The sequence below is a fragment of the Mchenga conophoros genome, linkage group LG3 (assembly GCF_057382185.1).
Source record: "Mchenga conophoros isolate Kocher_MC1m ecotype Shallow Benthic linkage group LG3, M_conophoros_male_GT1.1, whole genome shotgun sequence".
In the NCBI taxonomy this organism is placed as follows: domain Eukaryota; kingdom Metazoa; phylum Chordata; class Actinopteri; order Cichliformes; family Cichlidae; genus Mchenga; species Mchenga conophoros.
The window spans coordinates 48,396,537-48,416,666 of record NC_140528.1 but is presented as its reverse complement, the minus strand read 5'-3'; the positions used below and the strand labels follow the sequence as shown (position 1 = coordinate 48,416,666).

At 36.8% G+C, this 20,130-nt stretch overlaps 1 protein-coding gene and 1 pseudogene across 2 annotated transcripts in view; one reads left to right on the top strand and one right to left on the bottom strand.

The window, feature by feature from the left end:
- Positions 1–1,713: 1,713 nt before the first annotated feature.
- On the top strand, positions 1,714–4,997 carry LOC146579122 (low affinity immunoglobulin gamma Fc region receptor II-like). The gene is made up of 4 exons (XM_085267922.1): positions 1,714–1,777; positions 3,441–3,695; positions 4,130–4,375; positions 4,549–4,997. The coding sequence occupies exons 1-4, from the start codon at positions 1,714–1,716 to the stop codon at positions 4,683–4,685; spliced, it is 702 nt and encodes a 233-aa protein (XP_085124048.1). The 3' UTR covers positions 4,686–4,997.
- Positions 4,998–12,171: 7,174 nt separating this feature from the next.
- Positions 12,172–20,130, bottom strand: part of LOC146579121 (uncharacterized) — a 59,252-nt pseudogene continuing 51,293 nt past the window's right edge. The window contains exons 25-31 of the transcript XR_014890295.1: positions 20,026–20,100; positions 19,601–19,690; positions 18,183–18,281; positions 15,600–15,653; positions 15,391–15,444; positions 13,377–13,409; positions 12,172–12,730 (exon numbers count right to left, since the gene is read on the bottom strand). The product of XR_014890295.1 is annotated as an uncharacterized LOC146579121 (transcript). The remainder of the gene's footprint in view (positions 12,731–13,376; positions 13,410–15,390; positions 15,445–15,599; positions 15,654–18,182; positions 18,282–19,600; positions 19,691–20,025; positions 20,101–20,130) is intronic.

The following is a 20,130-nucleotide window of genomic DNA, read 5'->3' as shown; positions in this document are numbered from 1 at the left end:
ACCCTATTTTTCTTCCTTTCATCTGATTGGTCAATGTCATGTCAATCACAAATGTAACAATCCAATCAGAGAACAGATGGGTTTGGCTGTCGAGGGGCGCTTTATTGACCAAATACTTATTTTCCACCCTGATTTACGAATAAATTCTTTACAAATCCTACCATGTGAATTCATGGATTTTTATTTCACATTCTGTCTCTCACAGTTGAAGTGTACCTCTGGTGCAAATCACTGACCTCTGTTATCATTTTAAGTGGGGGAACTTGCACAATCGGTGGCTGACTAAATACTTTTTTGCCCCACTGTATACAAAATCACACAAAGAATTTGGAAGGGCCAGGCTGCTCTCAACTGGTTCACTGTCGCTCGCTTCTCTCTCTCCCAGCAGCTGTCAGAGCGGCTTTTTGAACCCAGTCACATGATCCGTGGTCCAATCAGCAGCCCACTGCTCTTCATTAGAGGAAGGACCTGCAGAGATTCTTAAAACACAGCAAAGAAACACATCACAGCAGCTAACACAGATTTCCTATGGCCACAGGCCGTAACAAGAACCTAAAAATAAACAATTTGAAACAGATGAAACTGTGGAAAGTTGTGTGAGACTACAAGGTGTCTGAAAATACTTAACCTGATGGCGTTAACTTACGTTGGCTTATCAACTCCAGATCCATCATATATGCTCAGCTTTATGGAAAAAACAGGCCCTTAAAATTCAAAGTTCTTGTTAATCAAAGTATAATGCTGGAAAAATATTAATTTATCAGGTTAACACTCATTGTTGAATCTGGTTAGATCAGGTACCCATATGGAAAATATATATATAAATCTTATAAAGTTTGTATCTGTCTTGTGTGAAACTTGTATGAAAAGCATATAAGTGTGAAAACAGATATAAGATCCCTTGAAAAATTATATAATGAAACTTGTATGTTTTGGATACTTACTAAAACAATGTATGAAAGTAATGCGAAAGTGGCCACTTTCATGAGTAATCACATATAAGTTTTTACTATTTCTTTTCCGTATGGGTAATCTCAGCAATCTCAATAATCTGGTTAGATCAGGTATACAGTGTGTCAAATGCTGAACTTTGAGCCTGTTATAAAATAACAGAGCTGAAACCATATCTGTCTTTATGGTGTTCAAAAAGGGGGAAACATTCACATGTGATGTGTTATCTCAGCTATCATACTCAAGGTGGCAGCACAGGACTGATCTTTGAAGTACACACTGATAAGATTCTCAGGATTGTTTTATATCATCTGTTATCCATTTCAGTGTCGCAGGGGTGCCACCGGTGATTTGGGGTCCCGTGAAAAAAGATTTCACTTTGGGCCCCACAACTTTAATTTTGCAAACCATGCCAGCCCTAAAAATATAAGACTCTGCAGACATGGATCAATATTCTGCTAAGAGAAATAGATTTATTGATTTTGTGTATGACTGATGAAATATGTGCAAGACACTACATTTTAATCATTGTAATTATAACTTTATCAGATTTTTTTTAAAATAATATCAAGTACTGGCAATTATAACTAAAACAATTGTTTGTATATCAGATTTCAAACAAAGTATATGCAGCAGAAATATGTCTCTGTCCTGAGACCTAGTGGAGCTCAAAGACAGAGATCTAAAAATTATTTTTATTCATTTGTTGACATAAAACAACTCATCAACTTCTTCAGGTATCAGTGGTTCAGTGTACGGAGTATGCAGATGGGAGTTGAACAGCTGAGCCTGAAGAAGAGGTTTGATCTGTTTGACCTGGCAGCAGGTCGGCAGATCAGTGATTTCGTAGACTTGCAGTATACGTACAAAGGGTCTGCCTGCACCAATTACACGTTTGCTAAAATAACACAAACACATTCTTTTCTGTTAGAAGTGAAGTGAACTATCTAATACTAGCAAAGTCAAGCAGTTTCTTTTATGTGGACCTCACTACGAGTTTCATTTCCACCCGTCTCCCTTTCTTTTTAAACTTAGGCTCCTATTATCACTTTTAACAGAAGCACCCTACCATCTTACTGCTCAGCATCAGCTAGCAGCACCTGGACCAAACCAAATCATGAAATAAGGAGGGGGAGGCGGGGTCAGAGTGACTGGATTTATTGTTTGCTGCAAAAAAACAAAACAAAACTAATTCTAGGAAACAAAACTCTTTCTAAGTACCTCGTGAAGCAAAAATAAAAAAGACTAATTGAATGTTCACCTGTGTTCTAGATTCCAGTCAGTCACAGGCCCTTAGAATCATCATCACTCAGTGTTTGAATACAAACAAGGCTGAAAAACGTTTATGTTTGATTTGTCATATAGGAAACAGCTAATCACATGTAATAAAAACAATAGAGTATGTGGTTTAAAGAGACTTCACATGTGAGACATTTATAAATACAGTTTATACTTTGAATAAATATAGATGATGCATTCTCAGTCTTTCTTACTCTGACTGAGTGCTCATAGCTGTTTTTACTACAAGTCTCATTGATACAATCACACAGACGTTCATAGAGCATTTGGTGTTTAAGCAGTTTAACATTCACTCACACTCTGGTGGATGCATTTGGGCAACATGGCGTTTAATATCTTTCTTAAGGACACTTTGACGTGCAGACTGCAGTAGAGGTCGATATTAATCTTAAACTGCTGTTTGATCTGCAGATTGAATTTAAAGGAAGCGATAAATACTCAAAACCTAAAACAAAGACACAAATATATTATAACTCATCTGTATGTAAAGAATAGTTTCAGCTGGACTTGTTTTTGCAGTTCATGGTCAGTATCAAACTCCTAACTGCTCTCTTTGTCCTTTACCTGCTCTCTGGTAGAACCACAGTGAGTCAGGCTTCATGTTATTAAAGTCAAACTGCAGGAAGAGGAAGTTTTCATCTGCAGTACAGAGCAGCTGTATTTCAGGCTCAGACATTCAGCTGCAGGACAACATGAAGATTACAGCTGTCGGCTTCACAATGTGTGAGTTCTCTGGTTTTACATATTTCTGTGTACTTGAATAAAACTTCCACAAATTGTTTTAACAGCATTAACACTGGAAACTTATTTAATTACAGTGTTTCTGTCAATCTGGTCGTTGTCATGTTTGTCAGTATGTTCACAGTTTGCATTAAATAAAACTCACTGAAGGTCTGACAGATTAAAATGTCATCATTTATAAATATTCAGCAGGAGGTCGTGTGCAGAAGTTCATTTGTAACTGAGTTTATATTTGCAGTAACAAACTCTTTGGCTGATAATTTATTTAATTTTTCAGTGTTACTTGTATTTATTCTGCTGGCCGCACATGTTGAAAACAGGGGTAAGCAGCTGAGCAAGTTTCTCTCTTAAATCACACAATTTTGTCAACAAACCTTTGTTTACTACAAAATTGATTGATTGTTCCTTTACTCTATACAGTAACTTCATTTGATGTCTTTCTGGTTAAGATGCTGCGTTTCGCATCGTCCCAAAAAGACTGCAGTTCTTTGAGCTGGAGTCTGTCTTCTTTCACTGTGAGGGTCTTGATGGAGCTTCTCAGTTAAAAGGGATCAGAAATACAGAAATACTCATTTCAGTGTGTGATGAGAGCTCACCAACACTACTGTGTGCGATTCATCGAGCCTATGCAACAGACAGCGGTGAATACTGGTGTGAGACTGGAGCAGGAGAGAAAAGCATCAGTGTCAACATCACCATAACTCGTATGTTTAACACTCGAGTGACTGAAATATTTTATTATGAAAAGATGACGTCATTTATGACCTGATGGATTTATGTCATTCAGAAACATTTTCTAACATAAAAATGTTCTATTTGTATCTATATCTATAGTATTCGGAACTATTATTAGTATCATTTATTGTAAACAGCATTTAACTTACTTATTTTAATGAATCATAATGATTCCATTCAAATGCTGCCACAATATTGATGAGTCAAGCCACAGTATTTGTTCAGTCTTATGTACTATTAATAAAAATTAACATTAAAATGAGTGAGTATCAATGAGTCCAACATTTCGTTGCCATGGCAGCTGTTAACTTAAAAAATTGTTCCACTTATTATTTCAGTGTTTTGCTTGTTTGGTTTGAAATGTTACAGATTTCTGTATCAGATAAAAAGTCTTGTTTTTCAGCTGGTTCTGTCATCTTAGAGAGTCCTGTTGTCCCCGTCAAGGAGGGAAACAATGTGACTCTGCGCTGCAGGAACAAGACAAAGACTTCAAACCTCACAGCTGATTTCTATAAAGATGGCTTCCTCATCGGGAACAGCTACACAGGAGAGATGAGCATCCACAAAGTTTCCAGGTCTGATGAAGGACTCTACAAGTGTAAGATGTTTGATACTGGAGAATCACCAGAGAGCTTGTTGACTGTCACAGGTACTAATTCAGACATTTTAAATCAGAAATTAAGAGCTAGAATAAATGATAATTTTAGAGTGTAGCTAAATATAATTAAGTGGAGACAATCAGTTTTCCCATTCTGTCATTTAAAGGTGAACCTTATTTGTTTTACAGCAGATGTATTTTTATCATTGCAGCACTTCACAGAGAGACCTGCTCATCTTCTTGTTCTGTCGTCCAGGTGTTCCTAATGTTGAGGACTATTTTCACCATTGTGATGGTGGTTCTGCTGCTTTTGTTAGTGGGATTACTTCACTTTGGAAAACTCAGTGTTACAAAGACATAAATGGTATCTGTATATAAAGATGACTGATGGAGAATGTTCTGGAAGTTTTAACATTTAGATAATAAAACAGTGCAGTAAACTGGACAATTATAAGAGCTACACTATGACGGGTGATTGCAAATATTGTAAAAAATACTTCGACTTCAGTTTTTTTTTTTACTATATACTTTTTTTCCTTTTTTATTCCGTTGACTTTCTTGTTTGCTGTTAAACTTGTCATGCACAGAAGAGTGTAAAACCACAGGCCTGCTGAGCATGTTTAAAGACCTCTCAGTATCTCAGTTTACTCAGCGTGTGGTTATTTTAGATGCTGCAGATGCTCCAGTAATTTTAGCTTCTTAGAGATAAACCGCATGAGAAAATGTTTGTTCACAGTAGAGTTAAAATACGTCAGCGTGATCATTTCAGTGCCAGCTTGTGGCTTAAAAATTCTACATAAGCCTTGTAGCTGCAAACATGTCAGTGTATCTTCTGCAGCTAAATAGTAAGCATGGCAAGAACAATAACTTATATATATATTAACATATTTTAAAATAAAATGACCCAACAGAGGGGTGTGGATGTCAGATAGTACTTTCATTTCATTCATTCACCATTAAATTTGTTAACTGTTTTAAAATAATTGACAAAAATATATATAAAGACAATCCCAGTGTCATCCACTCGGGTGTTGGTGATCGGGGCTCAGCTATTCTTCCCTGCTGAAGAGCGGCCCGCCTCTAGTCGGTGGATCCAAGCCTCACCTGGTTTCCTCCCACGCTGTCGCCCACCTGTAAGGACATCTGCGGTTCTTCACCTGCTGGAAACTGCCCTCGATCCATAGCTCTCCTGCTATGGGAAACCTGTTGGCAGAGATCAGTTGTTCTTCTTTTGTGCTAATAGTCATCAGTAATCATCAGAGCTATAAAATCTACAGTCAACAAACCTGGAAGACAGATTTAAAGTTTTGGTCTCAACACCCTCAACAGCCCTGTTATATTAGTTTGGTTTCTATAGAGCAAAATATATAGTTCAGTGATTATAAGATTAAATGTTTATCACAACTTCATCAGAATATGTTCAAGTGCAAAGTGTGGAGGATGTCATAAGGCCTTGAGGCAATCAGATGTAAAACACAATATTTATAAGTGTTTTAAGTTGTAAATCGGTTAGATGAGACCTGAACACAACAGGAAGGTTATGTTCACTGTTAGTTTTAATGGTATATGCAAGGTCACATGGGTAACTTATCATATGTATAACATGGGTAGATGCACAAGTAATCAGACTTCTAATCTGAAACATTTTTCCAGTTTGTGGATGAGAAAAGTGTGTAGTTTTACTTGTACTGTGACCGTAGTGTAGTTGCCACACTGGTAATTTCCATTTGCATAAGGGTCTGATGTGGCTGACTGTCTTGTTTTCCTGGACGTGAAATCTGCATAAACCAAGTAGCAGTTGGTGAAGTGCAGGGTAAAATTGTAGGTCAAGGGCTGGAGACTGAGGGAGGCTGCAGGTCTGGTGATCAAAGGCAGTTGTGAAGTTTGTGATGAACTTTGTCATACTTTTACAGTAATTAATTTACTACAATGCATTTCTTACTTTGTTGGAGCCAACTGTGAGGTTAGTTTTAAAATGTAGACAATTAGCCGTTCAGTCCAGTTTTCATACATGTCAAAAATGTGATAAAATCAGACTAATCAAACACCTCAAAATTCATCTTGAATACTTTTAAAATTGTAACTGGTAATTTTAATTAGAAGTATGAGGTGACAATTAACCCGTCCTTTAAGAAAGGCCTGCTAATACTGCTGATGTTGCAGGGTGGGATAAAAAGGGCGCCCCTTGGTGGTTTGGAGGTTTGGCATTCTGGTGGTTCTACACTACACATTTCAATAAATTGCTCTGCTTATTTCCAATTTCCTTAGTAAAATATAAAGGAATGTGTGGTGGCTTAAGCACACCAGCTGTTGATGTAAACATAAATGTAAAATAATTCTTTAAAAATAAAAATCAAATCAGAAAGGACAGCACTGATTTTGGGGCTGTTCCTTGACTTCTTTCTAAGGCTCCTTCAGTCTCTTTTTCTTCTGCTTGTGAAAGTGTGACTACAGGGATTTTCTTAAAACCCCGTGACAAATCACTTTTCTGTACTACAAACATGGAGTAAGCCTAATCGTTGATTCACTTCCGGTATTTCAGACAATCCCTTTCCGCCAAGAGCCACTTGTTAATTTGTTGCAGACTTGTTAAAGTGTTTTCTGAAATGTCATTTTGTAATTCTTCTATTGCCTGTGTAACTACCTATCCAGGTACAGGTATTGAAACTCTACAGGTAGCACAAATATGATCAGATAAACCTTGTGATCAATTATAAATGGATTTCATTGAACTAATACCATATGGAGGTAAAAGTATTGCTCCAGGTTATTGACATGTTCTCAGAGTGGGTAAAAGTTGTCCCTTGTAGCTTGGCTGCTTCTGGTGTTACCACAAACCTGGAAAGGTACTTAAAGGCAGTTAATGTAACAAACCAGGATTTATTCACAGGTTAAACCACAGGCACTATCCCCTCATGATAGGTTTAAATGTTCCAAGGACATCTTTGAAGCTGACTCCAAAGTGTATATACACACCATGGGTCTTTCTCAAGGGGTCACTGATAAGTATAAAGCACACAATTAAATTGCCTCAGAATTGACATAATGACTGTTCTTTGGGGATGTGATAGACAAGCAACAAATTACAGATTTTATAAACAGAAAATTTCACTAGACATGCACTTAAAGCTGTATGAGAGCAAATTCTAGCAGCCAGTCTGATGATCAAACAGCTCCAAAGTCTGTGCGTGATGTGTGGTGATAGATATAGAAACTTTATTCCTAACAATGCTTCTGCTGATGATTGTTTTCCACATTAGAAACATTAGCTGATGGATTTACAGATGTCTGACACCGAATGTTTTCCTTAATTGAACAACAATCTCTCATGAATGAGCAGCTTCATTTAAATCAAGTTTTAAGTCTTTCTTTACAGTTAAACCACTAATGGTCATTTATAATTCCAGTTTATGATGTGTTCACTTAAACTGCAGATCTGTAATCTGTGATGTTTTTGGAAATTTCTTTTTTTTAATATTTTAAAATATTATAATATTATTTTGCACACACATTTTATACTATTAAAAATTGTTAAAAATACTCAAAAGTGTAGAAATGTAATAGAAAATTTATGTTTTGTTATGTGGCTGTAACTTTCTTGAACTAATGATCAGTGATGATTTGAAAACACACTAATTGTAAACTGTGTTCAAGGTTATTACTCTGTGTAAATAAATGTCAGAAAATCATTTTGATTTATTTTTCCACAACACAATGTCAGTGTGGAGGACGGTAAGACCCAAAGATCCAGCACAGTTTTTCCTCACTAATAGTATACATACAGACATTTTTATATTCTTAAATGAATATATCCTATATATATTTTTCTACACATCACAGTCTGGTATCATGCAGCCACTAAACGGGACAGGAGCAGACTGCAGCGGACTGTACAGGCAGCAGGAAGGATCATCGGCGCCCCCCTGCCCTCCATCCATGACCTGTACCTCTCAAGAACCAGGAAACGAGCAGGGAAAATCATCACAGACCCCTCACACCCTGGACACAGACTTTTTGACCTGCTGCCCTCTGGCAGACGGTACAGAAGCCTGCAGACCGGGACCACCCGACATAGGAACAGTTTCTTTCTCCTCGCCATCTCCCTCCTAAACAGTTGACCTGTCTGTCATTCCACCTCATTTCATTTCTGTCATCCTGTATTCTATGTATATAAGTTTAGATTGGTTATTTATACTTGGTTTACACAGCATTGTGTATGTTTGTGTATGTATATGTATGCATGTGTAATGTATATATAGACACGTGTGTGTGTGTGTGTGTGTGTGTGTGTGTGTGTGTGTGTGTGTGTGTGTGTGTGTGTGTGTGTGATTTACATTGCTGTGCTTGAGAGTCACCATCTACCAGAGCCAAATTCCTTTTATGTGTATATATACATGGCCAATAAACACGATTCTGATTCCGATGTCCGACAATATTTTCATGGACCGGCCTTTAAGGTGTCGCGGATGAATACAACAAAATAAAACCAGATAATAAAAATGATAAAAACCCTGAAAACCATAAATTTCACACCCGAGTCTCAACTCTCGCGGCCTGGTACCAAACAGCCCGGGGGTTGGGGACTGCTGCTTTAGCATACAGGTGAAATCAGATATTTACATACACTTCAGAAAAAAAACAAATACATTTTTTTTATTTACTGTCAAAAATCAAATCAGAGTGAAATTTTTTCTTTTGTTTTAGATCTATAAATATTAACATATTTTTTGTATTTGTGTAATGTCAGAATAAAGACAGAGTTATGTTTTTTTTTATTACTTTCATGCACTAAGTTTATTGTGTCTTAATCAAACAAGACATCAGGAAAAGAACTGTGGACTTCCATGTGTGTGGCTCATCTATTGGTGCAATTTCCAGATAACCGAAGGTCTCACATTCATCAGTTCAGACAATAATACACAAGTATAAAAAACATGGGAACGTACAACCATCAAACCGCTTGTGAAGGAGACAGATTCTGAGTCCAAAGAGGAACATTTTTGGTTTGAAATGTGTGAAACAACCAGTGTTGGGTAAGTTACTTTAAAATAGTAACTTAATTACATTACAAGTTACTTCTCTCAAAAGTAACTCAGTTACTTCAAGTTACTCGTTACTTTCAAAGTAACTAGTTACTAGGGAAAGTACACTCAACAAAAATATAAACGCAACACCTTTGTTACTGCTCCCATTCCCCATGGGATGGACGTAGAGACCTAAAATTCATTCCAGATACACAATATAACCATCCCTCCCAAACAGTGGTCACAAATCAGTCCAAATGTGTGGTAGTGGGCACATCTGCCATATTGAGATAATCCATCCCACCTCACAGGTGTGGCACATCAGGATGCTGATCTGACATCATGAGTAGTGCACAGGTGTACCTCAGACTGCCCACAACAAAAGGCCACCCTGGAATGTGCAGTTTTGTCTCACAGCAAAATGCCACAGATGCCACAAGCAATGAGGGAGCGTGCAATTGCCATGCTGACAGCAGGAATGTCAACCAGATCTGTCGCCCGTGCATTGAATGTTCATTTCTCAACCATAAGCCGTCTCCACAGGCGTTTCAGAGAATATGGCAGCACATCCAACCGGCCTCACAACCGCAGACCTCGTGTAACCACACCAGCCCAGGACCTCCACATCCAGCAGGTTCACCTCCAAGATCGTCTGAGACCAGCCACCCAGACAGCTGCTGGAACAATTGGTTTGCACAACCAAACAATTTCTGCACAAACTGTCAGAAACCGTCTCAGGGACGCTCAACTGCATGCCCGTCGTCCTCATCGGGGTCTTGACCTGACTCCAGCTCGTCGCCGTAACAGACTTGTGTGGGCAAATGCTCACATTCGATGGCGTCTGGCACGTTGGAGAGGTGTGCGCTTCACGGATGAATCATGGTTCACATTGTTCAGGGCAGATGGCAGCTGAGAATGTCCCAGTTCTTGCATGGCCAGCATACTCACCGGACATGTCACCCATTGAGCATGTTCGGGATGTGCTTGACCGGCGTATACGACAGCATGTACCAGTTCCCACGAATATCCAACAACCTCGCACAGCCATTGAAGTGGAGTGGACCAACATTCCACAGGCCACAATTGACAATCTGATAGACTCCATGCGACGATGTGTTGCACTGCATGAGGCAAATGGTGGTCACACCAGATACTGACCGGTTCTGGGTCCCCAGACCCCCAATAGCGCAAAAAACTGCACATTCCAGGGTGGCCTTTTGTTGTGGGCAGTCTGAGGTACACCTGTGCACTACTCATGATGTCAGATCAGCATCCTGATGTGGCACACCTGTGAGGTGGGATGGATTATCTCAATATAGCAGATGTGCCCACTACCACACATTTGGACTGATTTGTGACCACTGTTTGGGAGGGATGGTTATATTGTGTATCTGGAATGAATTTTAGGTCTCTACGTCCATCCCATGGGGAATGGGAGCAGTAACAAAGGTGTTGCGTTTATATTTTTGTTGAGTGTAACTTTGGTTTTACTCAGAATTCTCTTGTTAATGTGTTTCTTCCATAACTTTGCCAGTCTTCTAGCTTGCTTACTTGCCACAAGTGCACTGTGCCACCTACCAATAGAAAGGAAAAGATAATGTGCATATTTCCAGGAGAGAAATCCCACGCCTGGACCGTCATTGACTACTGCCATGATTCTAGCCTACGTCACAGCGTCATGTGCGCCTTTTACATCCAACACAAAAACTACAGTCGTGGTGCTTTGATTGTACTCAGAACTCGGAAATTCTGCCTTCTGAATAGGAAGATGTAGGCAACACCAGACTGCAGATGAGCTGCATACATGGCTGGACTGGGACAGAAAATTGGCCCGGGCATTTTGACTAGAGACCGGCCCACCATTATGGGAAAAGTCATAAAGCCTTTGAATGAAAATAAACACTGTTGTGACAGTGATGTACACTCTTTTGATGGTATATATGCATCAATCTATCAATCGTTTGTTTTAAGATTCAGATTAGTGGAAGTTTTAACATTTAGAGAATGAAACAGTGCAGAAAACTGGACAATCATAAGAGCTACACTATGACAGGTGAGTGTAAATATTGTAAAAATACTTTGACTTCATTTTTCTTTACTGCAACCTTTTTCTCCTGCAGTATTCAGCTGATTGCTGTTAAACTCTGTCATGCACAGAAGAGTTTAAAACCACAGGCCTGCTGAGCATTTTTAAAGACCTCTCAGTAAATCTCAGTTTACTCAGCGTGTGGTGATTTTAGATGCTGCAGACACTCGACTAATTTTAGCTTCTTAGATACAAACCACTCAAGAAAATGTCTTTGTTCACAGCAGAGTTAAAATACTTCAGTGTGATCATTTTAATGTCAGCTTGTGTCTTCAGAATTCTGTATAAACTTTGTTGCTGTAAACATGTCAGCGTATCCTCTGCAGCTAAATAGTGAGCATGGCAAGAATAATAACTTTTATATATATTAACATATTTTAAAATGAATGTGCCCAACAGAAGGGGCGTGGATGTCAGCTACTACTTGCATTTTATTTGTTCATCTTTAAATTTGTTAACTGTTTTTAAAAAATTGACAAAAAAAATAAAGACAATCTCAGTGTCATGCACTCGGGTGTTGGGAGATTTGGGCCTGGCTATTGTTCCCTGCTGAAGAGCGGCCCGACACCCAGTGAAGATATAATGTATGAGAAAAGAAAGAAGCAAACAATATGTTTATATACAGCACAGGAAAATGAGAAAATGTTTTGGAACTTTATTTATTTTAGTAATACGTTTATTAATAAGAAATTTAGTGTTAAAAGATCAAGATAGTGTTTTTCTGTTTCTTACTTCAATTAACATTAAAACTCAGACTTATATAAAAATGTTTTTGCATCACAATAACACAGATACAACATTACAGTTCTATTTGTCGGACACAGAAAAATGAACACAATATTAAACACACAGACACACAAATGTTCCTAGAATAGTGTTTTAGCTCATGAGTTGTTACCTGATCAATTATTTATTTATCAGTTGGTTTATTAACTTAAAATATGTTTAAAATCTTTCAAAAAATAAAATTAACTTAAAAAATCAGCAGTGCATTTTCAACATATTTTTAGTTGATAAGATTTATTAGCTTTTCTGTACAACTGAACAAAGACTGAACAAATTTAGTATTTGGGGATTTTAGATGGATGATAAGAGCTTTAGCTTACTTCACTCAAAGTGTTACAAGTTGAACAACTGATTATTTAAACATGAATCAGTGACATAACAAACACCAAGTTTCTCCATGATGAAGCTCTTTGACTTTTTGACTCCTCAGTTACATGTTGAGCAACTTCTGGATTAGTTTTGATTGGATCATCTCCGAAAGCCAAAGTTAAATAGGTTGCTGCGGGAAACCTGTTGGCAGAGATCAATTAGTGTCCTTTGTTTGTAAATACAATTCATCACATCTGTAAAAACTACAGTCAGTAAACGTGGAAGACAGATTTAAAGTGTTTGTCCCAACACCCTCAGCTGCCCTGTAATATTAGTTTTGTTTCTATAGAGCAAAGTATAAAGTTCAGTGACTATGAGAGTAAAGGTTTATTTTAGGACTTCTGCTCAGAAGTTTATTCTGACAAAAAAAGAAAAGAAAAGAACCAAGCCTGTGTGAAACTCAAGGCACTTTTTAAAACAGAAAATTGATAAATGAGGAATTAACAACAGTAACTATGGAGATAAGAAACGAACCAAACAGAGCAGAATTCTTAAAATAATGTCCAACCATCCTTCTTCTGATTATCCGGGGCCACGGGATAAACAAGGATTTAAAAATCTAAGTAGATGGCTAAGACGCTATGGCTAAAGAAAAGTAATTAAAGGATGTAAGAAAGAAAATTAATCTTTAGCAAAAAAAACCAAAGGGCATCTAAGGTGAGTGTAAGGATTCCCAATCATGCTTCAGTAAGAAATGTACCCATAGTGATACACATGTAGTAACATGTTATATAAAACATGTAGAAAAGAGAGATAATAGCGGGTGATTGATTTGACAAAGATTTACCTCAGTTTTCTCCTCCTCGAGCTGCTTTACCAACTGGAAGACAGAAGAGAGATAAAAACAAAGCTCGGATTTGAACTATATTCACCACAGTTCACTAAAGCTCCAGTTACAGCTTCACTTATCCTTAAATATAACTGGCCTGATGTAAAAAAACAAAAACTCCAGAGAAACATTTAAATTTCCATTTAACTCCTCCCAACAACAGTTTAAACTCTTGTCTGTTTATAATTTCTGTTTTATTACAGCAGAGTTGATGGTTTAGTTTCTCACGATTGTTTTCATGCATGCTTCAAGTTGTAATTTCAGTATCAGTATCTGTACCATATAAAAAGAGATGACGGGGAAACATCACAGTAACCTGTTATGTTGGAAACCTTTTGGTTGAGTTTGGAAAAAGATATTTAACCCAGAGGGTTACTGGGGGTTATATTACACCTGAATATAGCATAAATAGTGCTGCTCACAGCTTGTGAACATCTGCTCTGCCACCTCCTAGCAGATCTCAGTCTGTACACCTGACCCCACGAAGAAAAATGAAACAGGTGACAGTGTCAAACTTTAGCTATTTGTCAGGTGAGGCACCTTTGCACCTGACTAACAAGTGCTCTGCAAACCTTAAAGCTAACAGGTGGATTTTCCTGTTTTATAATTGAAGAACCACTGACTGCTTCAGAGATGGACAGTGAAAGTGGACAGTAGATCCTTGTTTTTCTAAACATAAATCTCATTGCTGCAGCTATGGGCAGTACAAAAGTGCCGTCTTAGTTTGATTAGTAGTTAGGTTTTTTCACTAGTTAGCTAACACAAACTAATGTCTATTAGCCCCAACCAACCAAACAAACTGGTAATATTGTACTTGTACAAGATGGATCTACACATGGTCTAACAAACTATAAGTGAGAACACCTATTCCTTAACTCCAGCATCACAAACAGAGTTAAATCTGCTTAAACACTGTCTGCAGTTTTTGAGAGGATGGCTCCAAAGTTTAATATTTCATGTCTACATTAAAGTCAGAGTTTTCTGTGTCACAGAGGTTTCTCTCTTTTTACCTGGTTAATCACTATGGTAACCTGTGCTGATCCCATAAACAGGTTATGATCTGAGATTTGGTTTAAAATCAGCTGAAAACCTCTGATTGTTTAATTTACAGTATCTTGTAAGTTTCCTTACAATCTCTTCTTGCCAAATACATTTTAAATGTGTGAGCTGTTAAACCGTACCTTACTAAAACTACTGAATGATCAGTGTGCATCCATTAATTGTGTGATGCAAAAAAACGTATAAATACTGCTGAGTCTCTTTTACACTGCAGCAATTAGAAGTCACACAGCAAGAATATCTGTTCAGTCAAATTAAATTCACTTTGATGTGTGAGCAATGTCTCCTCTATCAGACTGTGGGGCCTTTATTGTTTAAATGGATCCAGTTTAAAGATTCATAAACCTAATGTGCAGTCGTCACCTTAGACAAGAACACTGAGAGTGCGCTCAGAGATAAAATAATGAACTGGAATTAAAATGTTTATTTTCTGTGTGCTAAATATCCAAGTTAATGACTTTCAGCATTTGTTTTTTTTTTTAAACATTTTTGCATTTTTTATGTTTAGAAGAAAATTCAGCAGGATTATAACAGAGAGATAAAATCCCTGATTTCTGGACTTTAGTTTTTTCTCCTGCTAGAGCTGATTGTTTAAGTCTGAATACTTTTTCTCCAACAGCAGGTGAGAGGACACATGACTGGAGACGTGATCTTTTATAAGACATGATATAACAATACAATCACAAACTTCACTAAAGAAAAAAAATCTGTTTAAAATAAATTAAAACGTGTTATGTAAATATAAAGTGATTGAGGATGTTTTTAAGTTTCAAGTTTGAAAACAGTGAGAACAAACTTGAGCTTCTCTAACAGTTATTTGGTGTCTGAGGTTTGTTCTCATGTGTGATTGTAACCTGAACATGTAGAAAACAGAGATAATAGCAGGTGATTGATTTGGGTGACAAAGATTTACCTCATTGAGATTTTTCTCAGTTTTCTTCTTCTTCTCCTCGAGCTGCTTTACCAACTAAAGAGAGATGAAGAAAAAGATCACAGCTATGAACTGAAATATGTTTTTGTGCTGGAAAATTAATGTTTGTGAAGAAATTCCAAATTTGTATTGTATACAAAGAGATAAAAGAGAGACGACAGCAGCGAACTGCTTTGGGTAAAAAGATTTACCTCTTTGAGTTTTCTGTCACTTTCATCATTCTTCCTCTTCTCAGCCTGGAGCATCTTTTCCAAATAGCAGAGAGAAATGAAAACATCAGTATATTTTTAATGGAAATATATTTCTAATTACTTTTGCAATATCCTAATTTATTTAGATTAGTTTATTTCTTAATGTAGTAAAACAGCTGTCATTCTTATGTAGATCACCAGTCAAAGGTTTTAGAACACATGTTATTTTTAAGTGTTTAACTGGTCCCTCAAATCCTACATTTTCCTCTCAGCATCTCGTCTTCTCTTTGTCCTGATGAAGCTGATGCTAATTATAGAATCATTTTTCTCTGACTGCACATTAAAAGACATGAAAAAAGTCTCATGCGTTGACATTTTGTGAGTGCTTTCTGTCATTTTTCAGGCCTGCTTATAGAAAAATATGACTAAAACAACTCGTGTATTTGAATTTCAATAAATGTTATTTAATTAAAAACCTCCCATCTATCAATTTTCTTACACTGATCCAATTTACATAAATCAATTCATCAATCAATAACTAAAAGTATTGGGGCTAACACTACTGTGCTATGGGGTATTTTTGAACTTGTGTTTCTTGTTTCTCAATAAAAAGTCAAAAATTAGCAGCTTGGTCACATCAAACAAATCATATCAGCATCATAATTTCATAAAGTCCATGTTTATCTGTCTTCTGAGCAACACTTTCATATTGAGTCTTCACTATTGGGGTTGGCACAACTCAGCTCTGTGTACTTTGAGTTCAGTTTATGAACTTGAACCACAACAAATAATGGTCCCATTTACTTTAACATCTGATAGCAAATTTCTTATTACTGTCAACATTTATAGAATAATTATGAATTTCAATAGAACCACAACTTTTATAAGGATACTGTTTAAATGAAATGAACATCTGCAATAGTCTTACTCTTGTGTTTATCTTTTCACACACAGTTAATCCAATCAAACGTAACAATAAAATAATAAAAATAAACTTCCTCTTGTGTCTACTCGTTTCTGTCAACTTATGACAGAAGCACCATCACACAAAGCAAAGAAATCATGCATGTAAGTGAAACAACAGTGCTTTTTGTCTGAATGAAAAGCTGGAACAGAGCTGATCCTCTACATCAGACATCAGGCAGAACGGGGACCAGATCTGGACCCAGTGTTGAGATTTCTCTGTAAAGTCGAGACTGTTTAGTCAGGATTTAAACAGAAAAGGGACAATTCAAGCGTTTTATCTCTTTAATGAATTTTTCTGAAGTTAAGCACTTAATCTAAATGTGGGCAGTTTTCATATTTCTATGGTGAGAATTTCAGCAGGCACACATACATATCTGTTCAGTTTTATGTTGTGTCAGCAAAGCTGTTTTTGAATTATATGTTAAAAGGTTTTGAAATGCACAATCATATGAAAATATCTGGGAACCTCTCTCCCTGCATAAATATTCACTCTTCATTCAACAAAAAGATAACAGTGGCATGCATTTCATTTCCTCCTCATTTCCCACATCTGAGTACTGGAGTGTTTCACAAACATCTATTTTTAGTGAAGCAGTATTTAGACGTACAGAATGGAGTTAGTTGTAAAAGCTGGCTGTGCAACAATTTGGGTATCGTTGTAATTTTACTGACTGAATACTGATTACTTGCAACACTTGCAAACTGTATTTAAGGTGGAAACTTTCAAGTTGTGCTTCTCTTTGACACTGAACACTGACAGAACTGGATTCTCAAAGTAATTCTCAAAAGATCTGAAAACAAAGATTGTCAGTACTGTGGTTCAGGGGAAGGCTGCAAAAACATCTCTCAGAGGTTTGAACTCAGTTTCAACTGTAAGGACAGTAATCAGGAAATAGAAGAGCACAGGCACAGCTGTGGTTGAACTCAGGTCAGGCCAAGAAAATTACAGGAGCTGCACATGCAGCGGACTGTCAGAATGAATCACCTCCAAAACCCTGCAGAGCATCTTGGTGTTGTATTTGTACATATGTATGGGAGGGTAATGAAAAGAAGGCCTTTCTGCACTCACACCACAAACAGAACCGCTGGTTGTATAAAAGCTCATTTAGATGAGACAGATTGAAACTGTGCTGTGGAAGAATAACACCACATTCCCCTGACTTGGATGTCATTGAAAATTTGTGGGATAATTTGAAGCAGGCTGTTGATGCTTTTTTGCTTTTTTGTATGGAAGAAGGATCAAACATGGCTTCATCTAAGATCCAGACACTCATCAAAGACTATCTGAGGTGTCTTGAAGTATATTTGCAAATGAAGCTCAATTAAGTGTTGATGTGCTAAAGTGTTAACAAAAATAATGAGACATTATGATCATCTGGATCTTTGCATCAAGAAGTTTTCTCTAACTGGACTCTCTACATTTCAGTTTAATAACAATATTAATAATAAATCAGTGTGTGGAGGGGTAATGTTTATTTATATTGTACAGTTTGATGTAAATACTGACACTAACTGTATATGTTCTGAATGACAATAATATGGCTATTCTGTTCTATTCTGCATTACCAAAGAGAGTCGAGTCAGCAAATTCTCATTGAGTATAAAGGAAACACAAACCTCCCAATTTTGGGACTCCATCTGCTTCTTCAGATTCTCTGCTGTGTCTTTCACCTCCTGGAGCTGATCGATGATTTTACTATCTGTCTCAGCCTGGAGCTGAAATGTTACATGAGGAAAGAGCAGGCGGAAGAAATGTTCACCTTTAAGACACAATATTAATAACACAATAGGATTTAAATAAAGCTAGAAATAAAATCTGTATTATGTAAATATAAGCTGGATAATATAAATTAATATTTGTAAATAACACTAAGGAAATATCTTTTGTTCAATTTAGTTTCTAAAAATAAAACCAGCTTTTACTTTTTCCTTACTAATAATATGCACAAAGGTGAAACATATTTTGCTTTATGCTTGCTTAGCAACTATTGATGCAGAAGGTGTTAAAGATAAGCATGCCATGAATAAGTCGACAGGAAACACCTGGAGGGTGAGACAGCCATATAGGGTAAAATGTTGTTGAACACGGAAACGTGTTTAACTGTCATTAATTATAACTTATATTCTTTATTGACGCAAAAAGGGGCGTGAACCCTGACATAATAAAACTATTTTAAAAGTATGCTTTGAGCAGAGATCTGTGTTGACAATGTAGTGCTGCGTATCTTCCCACACGTGTGTTTAATAAATTGAATAAATGCTTAAATAAAAAGGATATCGAAGAATAAACATGATATAAAAATTATATAATTCCCACAACACATCAGTTCTGCTGATTTTTTTAATTGATTATATAAATCTACTGTTCATAAGGTCGGGGAAGCCTGCAGTCAGCTGAAGCTGACGAAGAAGTTACTTGGATGAGTGACAAAACGTTTCTCCCACTGAAAACGTTACGTCCAGATGAACAGAATCAACCTTTTGGGAATATGAATGCACACTGTTTTTTCTTACATGTATCAATCAGTCAATCTTTATTTATAAAGCACTTTTCATACAAAGTGCTTTACATGGTTAAAGGCAGCCCACCCCACCTCGCCCTCCAACTCACTCCCCACACTCTCATTAACATAAACGATCATGGATACATACATCTTTTATAAAAAGATAAAATAATTAAGAATGGGATACAATATAAATATAAGAAGAGTAAGAAGATAAAAAATGAATAAGAATAAAATCAATAAATATTAGGTAAAACCTAAATTAATAATATAAATAGAATAACAGGATAAATAAGCATAAAATAAATAAACGTTAAGTAAAAGCTAAATTAAAAAGCTTAATTTTTAATTTTTAAGCTAAATTAATTATATCTGGGATTTTTTAAAATAATTTAGATGCTAAGATTTTGATTTATTGATTCATTTATAATGTACAGTCTGATGGTGAGTAAATATTGATGTGCGCAATTACTCTATTCATACAGAGAGTTGGCTCAGTAAATTCAAAATGTTTATAATGGAAACACAAACCTGCTGATTTTGCTTCTCCAGCTGCTCCAGTTTCTCTGCTGTTTCTTTCACCTCCTGGAGCTGATTGATGATTTTAGTATTCTCCTTCCACTGCAGGTGAAATGTTACATGAAGAAAGAGCAGAAGGAAGAAATGTTCATGTTTAAAACACAATCATGATAACACAACCAGAGTCACATTAAAGCTGTATGATGTAAATATAAGAGAGCTGATGTAGCATGATGTTAACAACATTAAGTGTTGTGGGATGACGTAAACAATCTTGCAGTGGTAGGATTTCAAAGTTGTGTTTGGTTAATGATACAGAAGCTGCTGCTGGACAAAACTGCAGGAATATAAGTGCACAGGTCTGTGATCATTGGGAGGATGACAGCATCACATGTGTCCATGTTTACCTCTGTGTGCTGAGAGATGCTTTCACTGACCTTTGAGTCCAGTGCAGGAAATATTTCCATCAGCTTCTGAATGAATTCATCCTTCTCCCTCTCAGATTTGATCATCTGTCACAAAAAAAGACAGACATATGTATG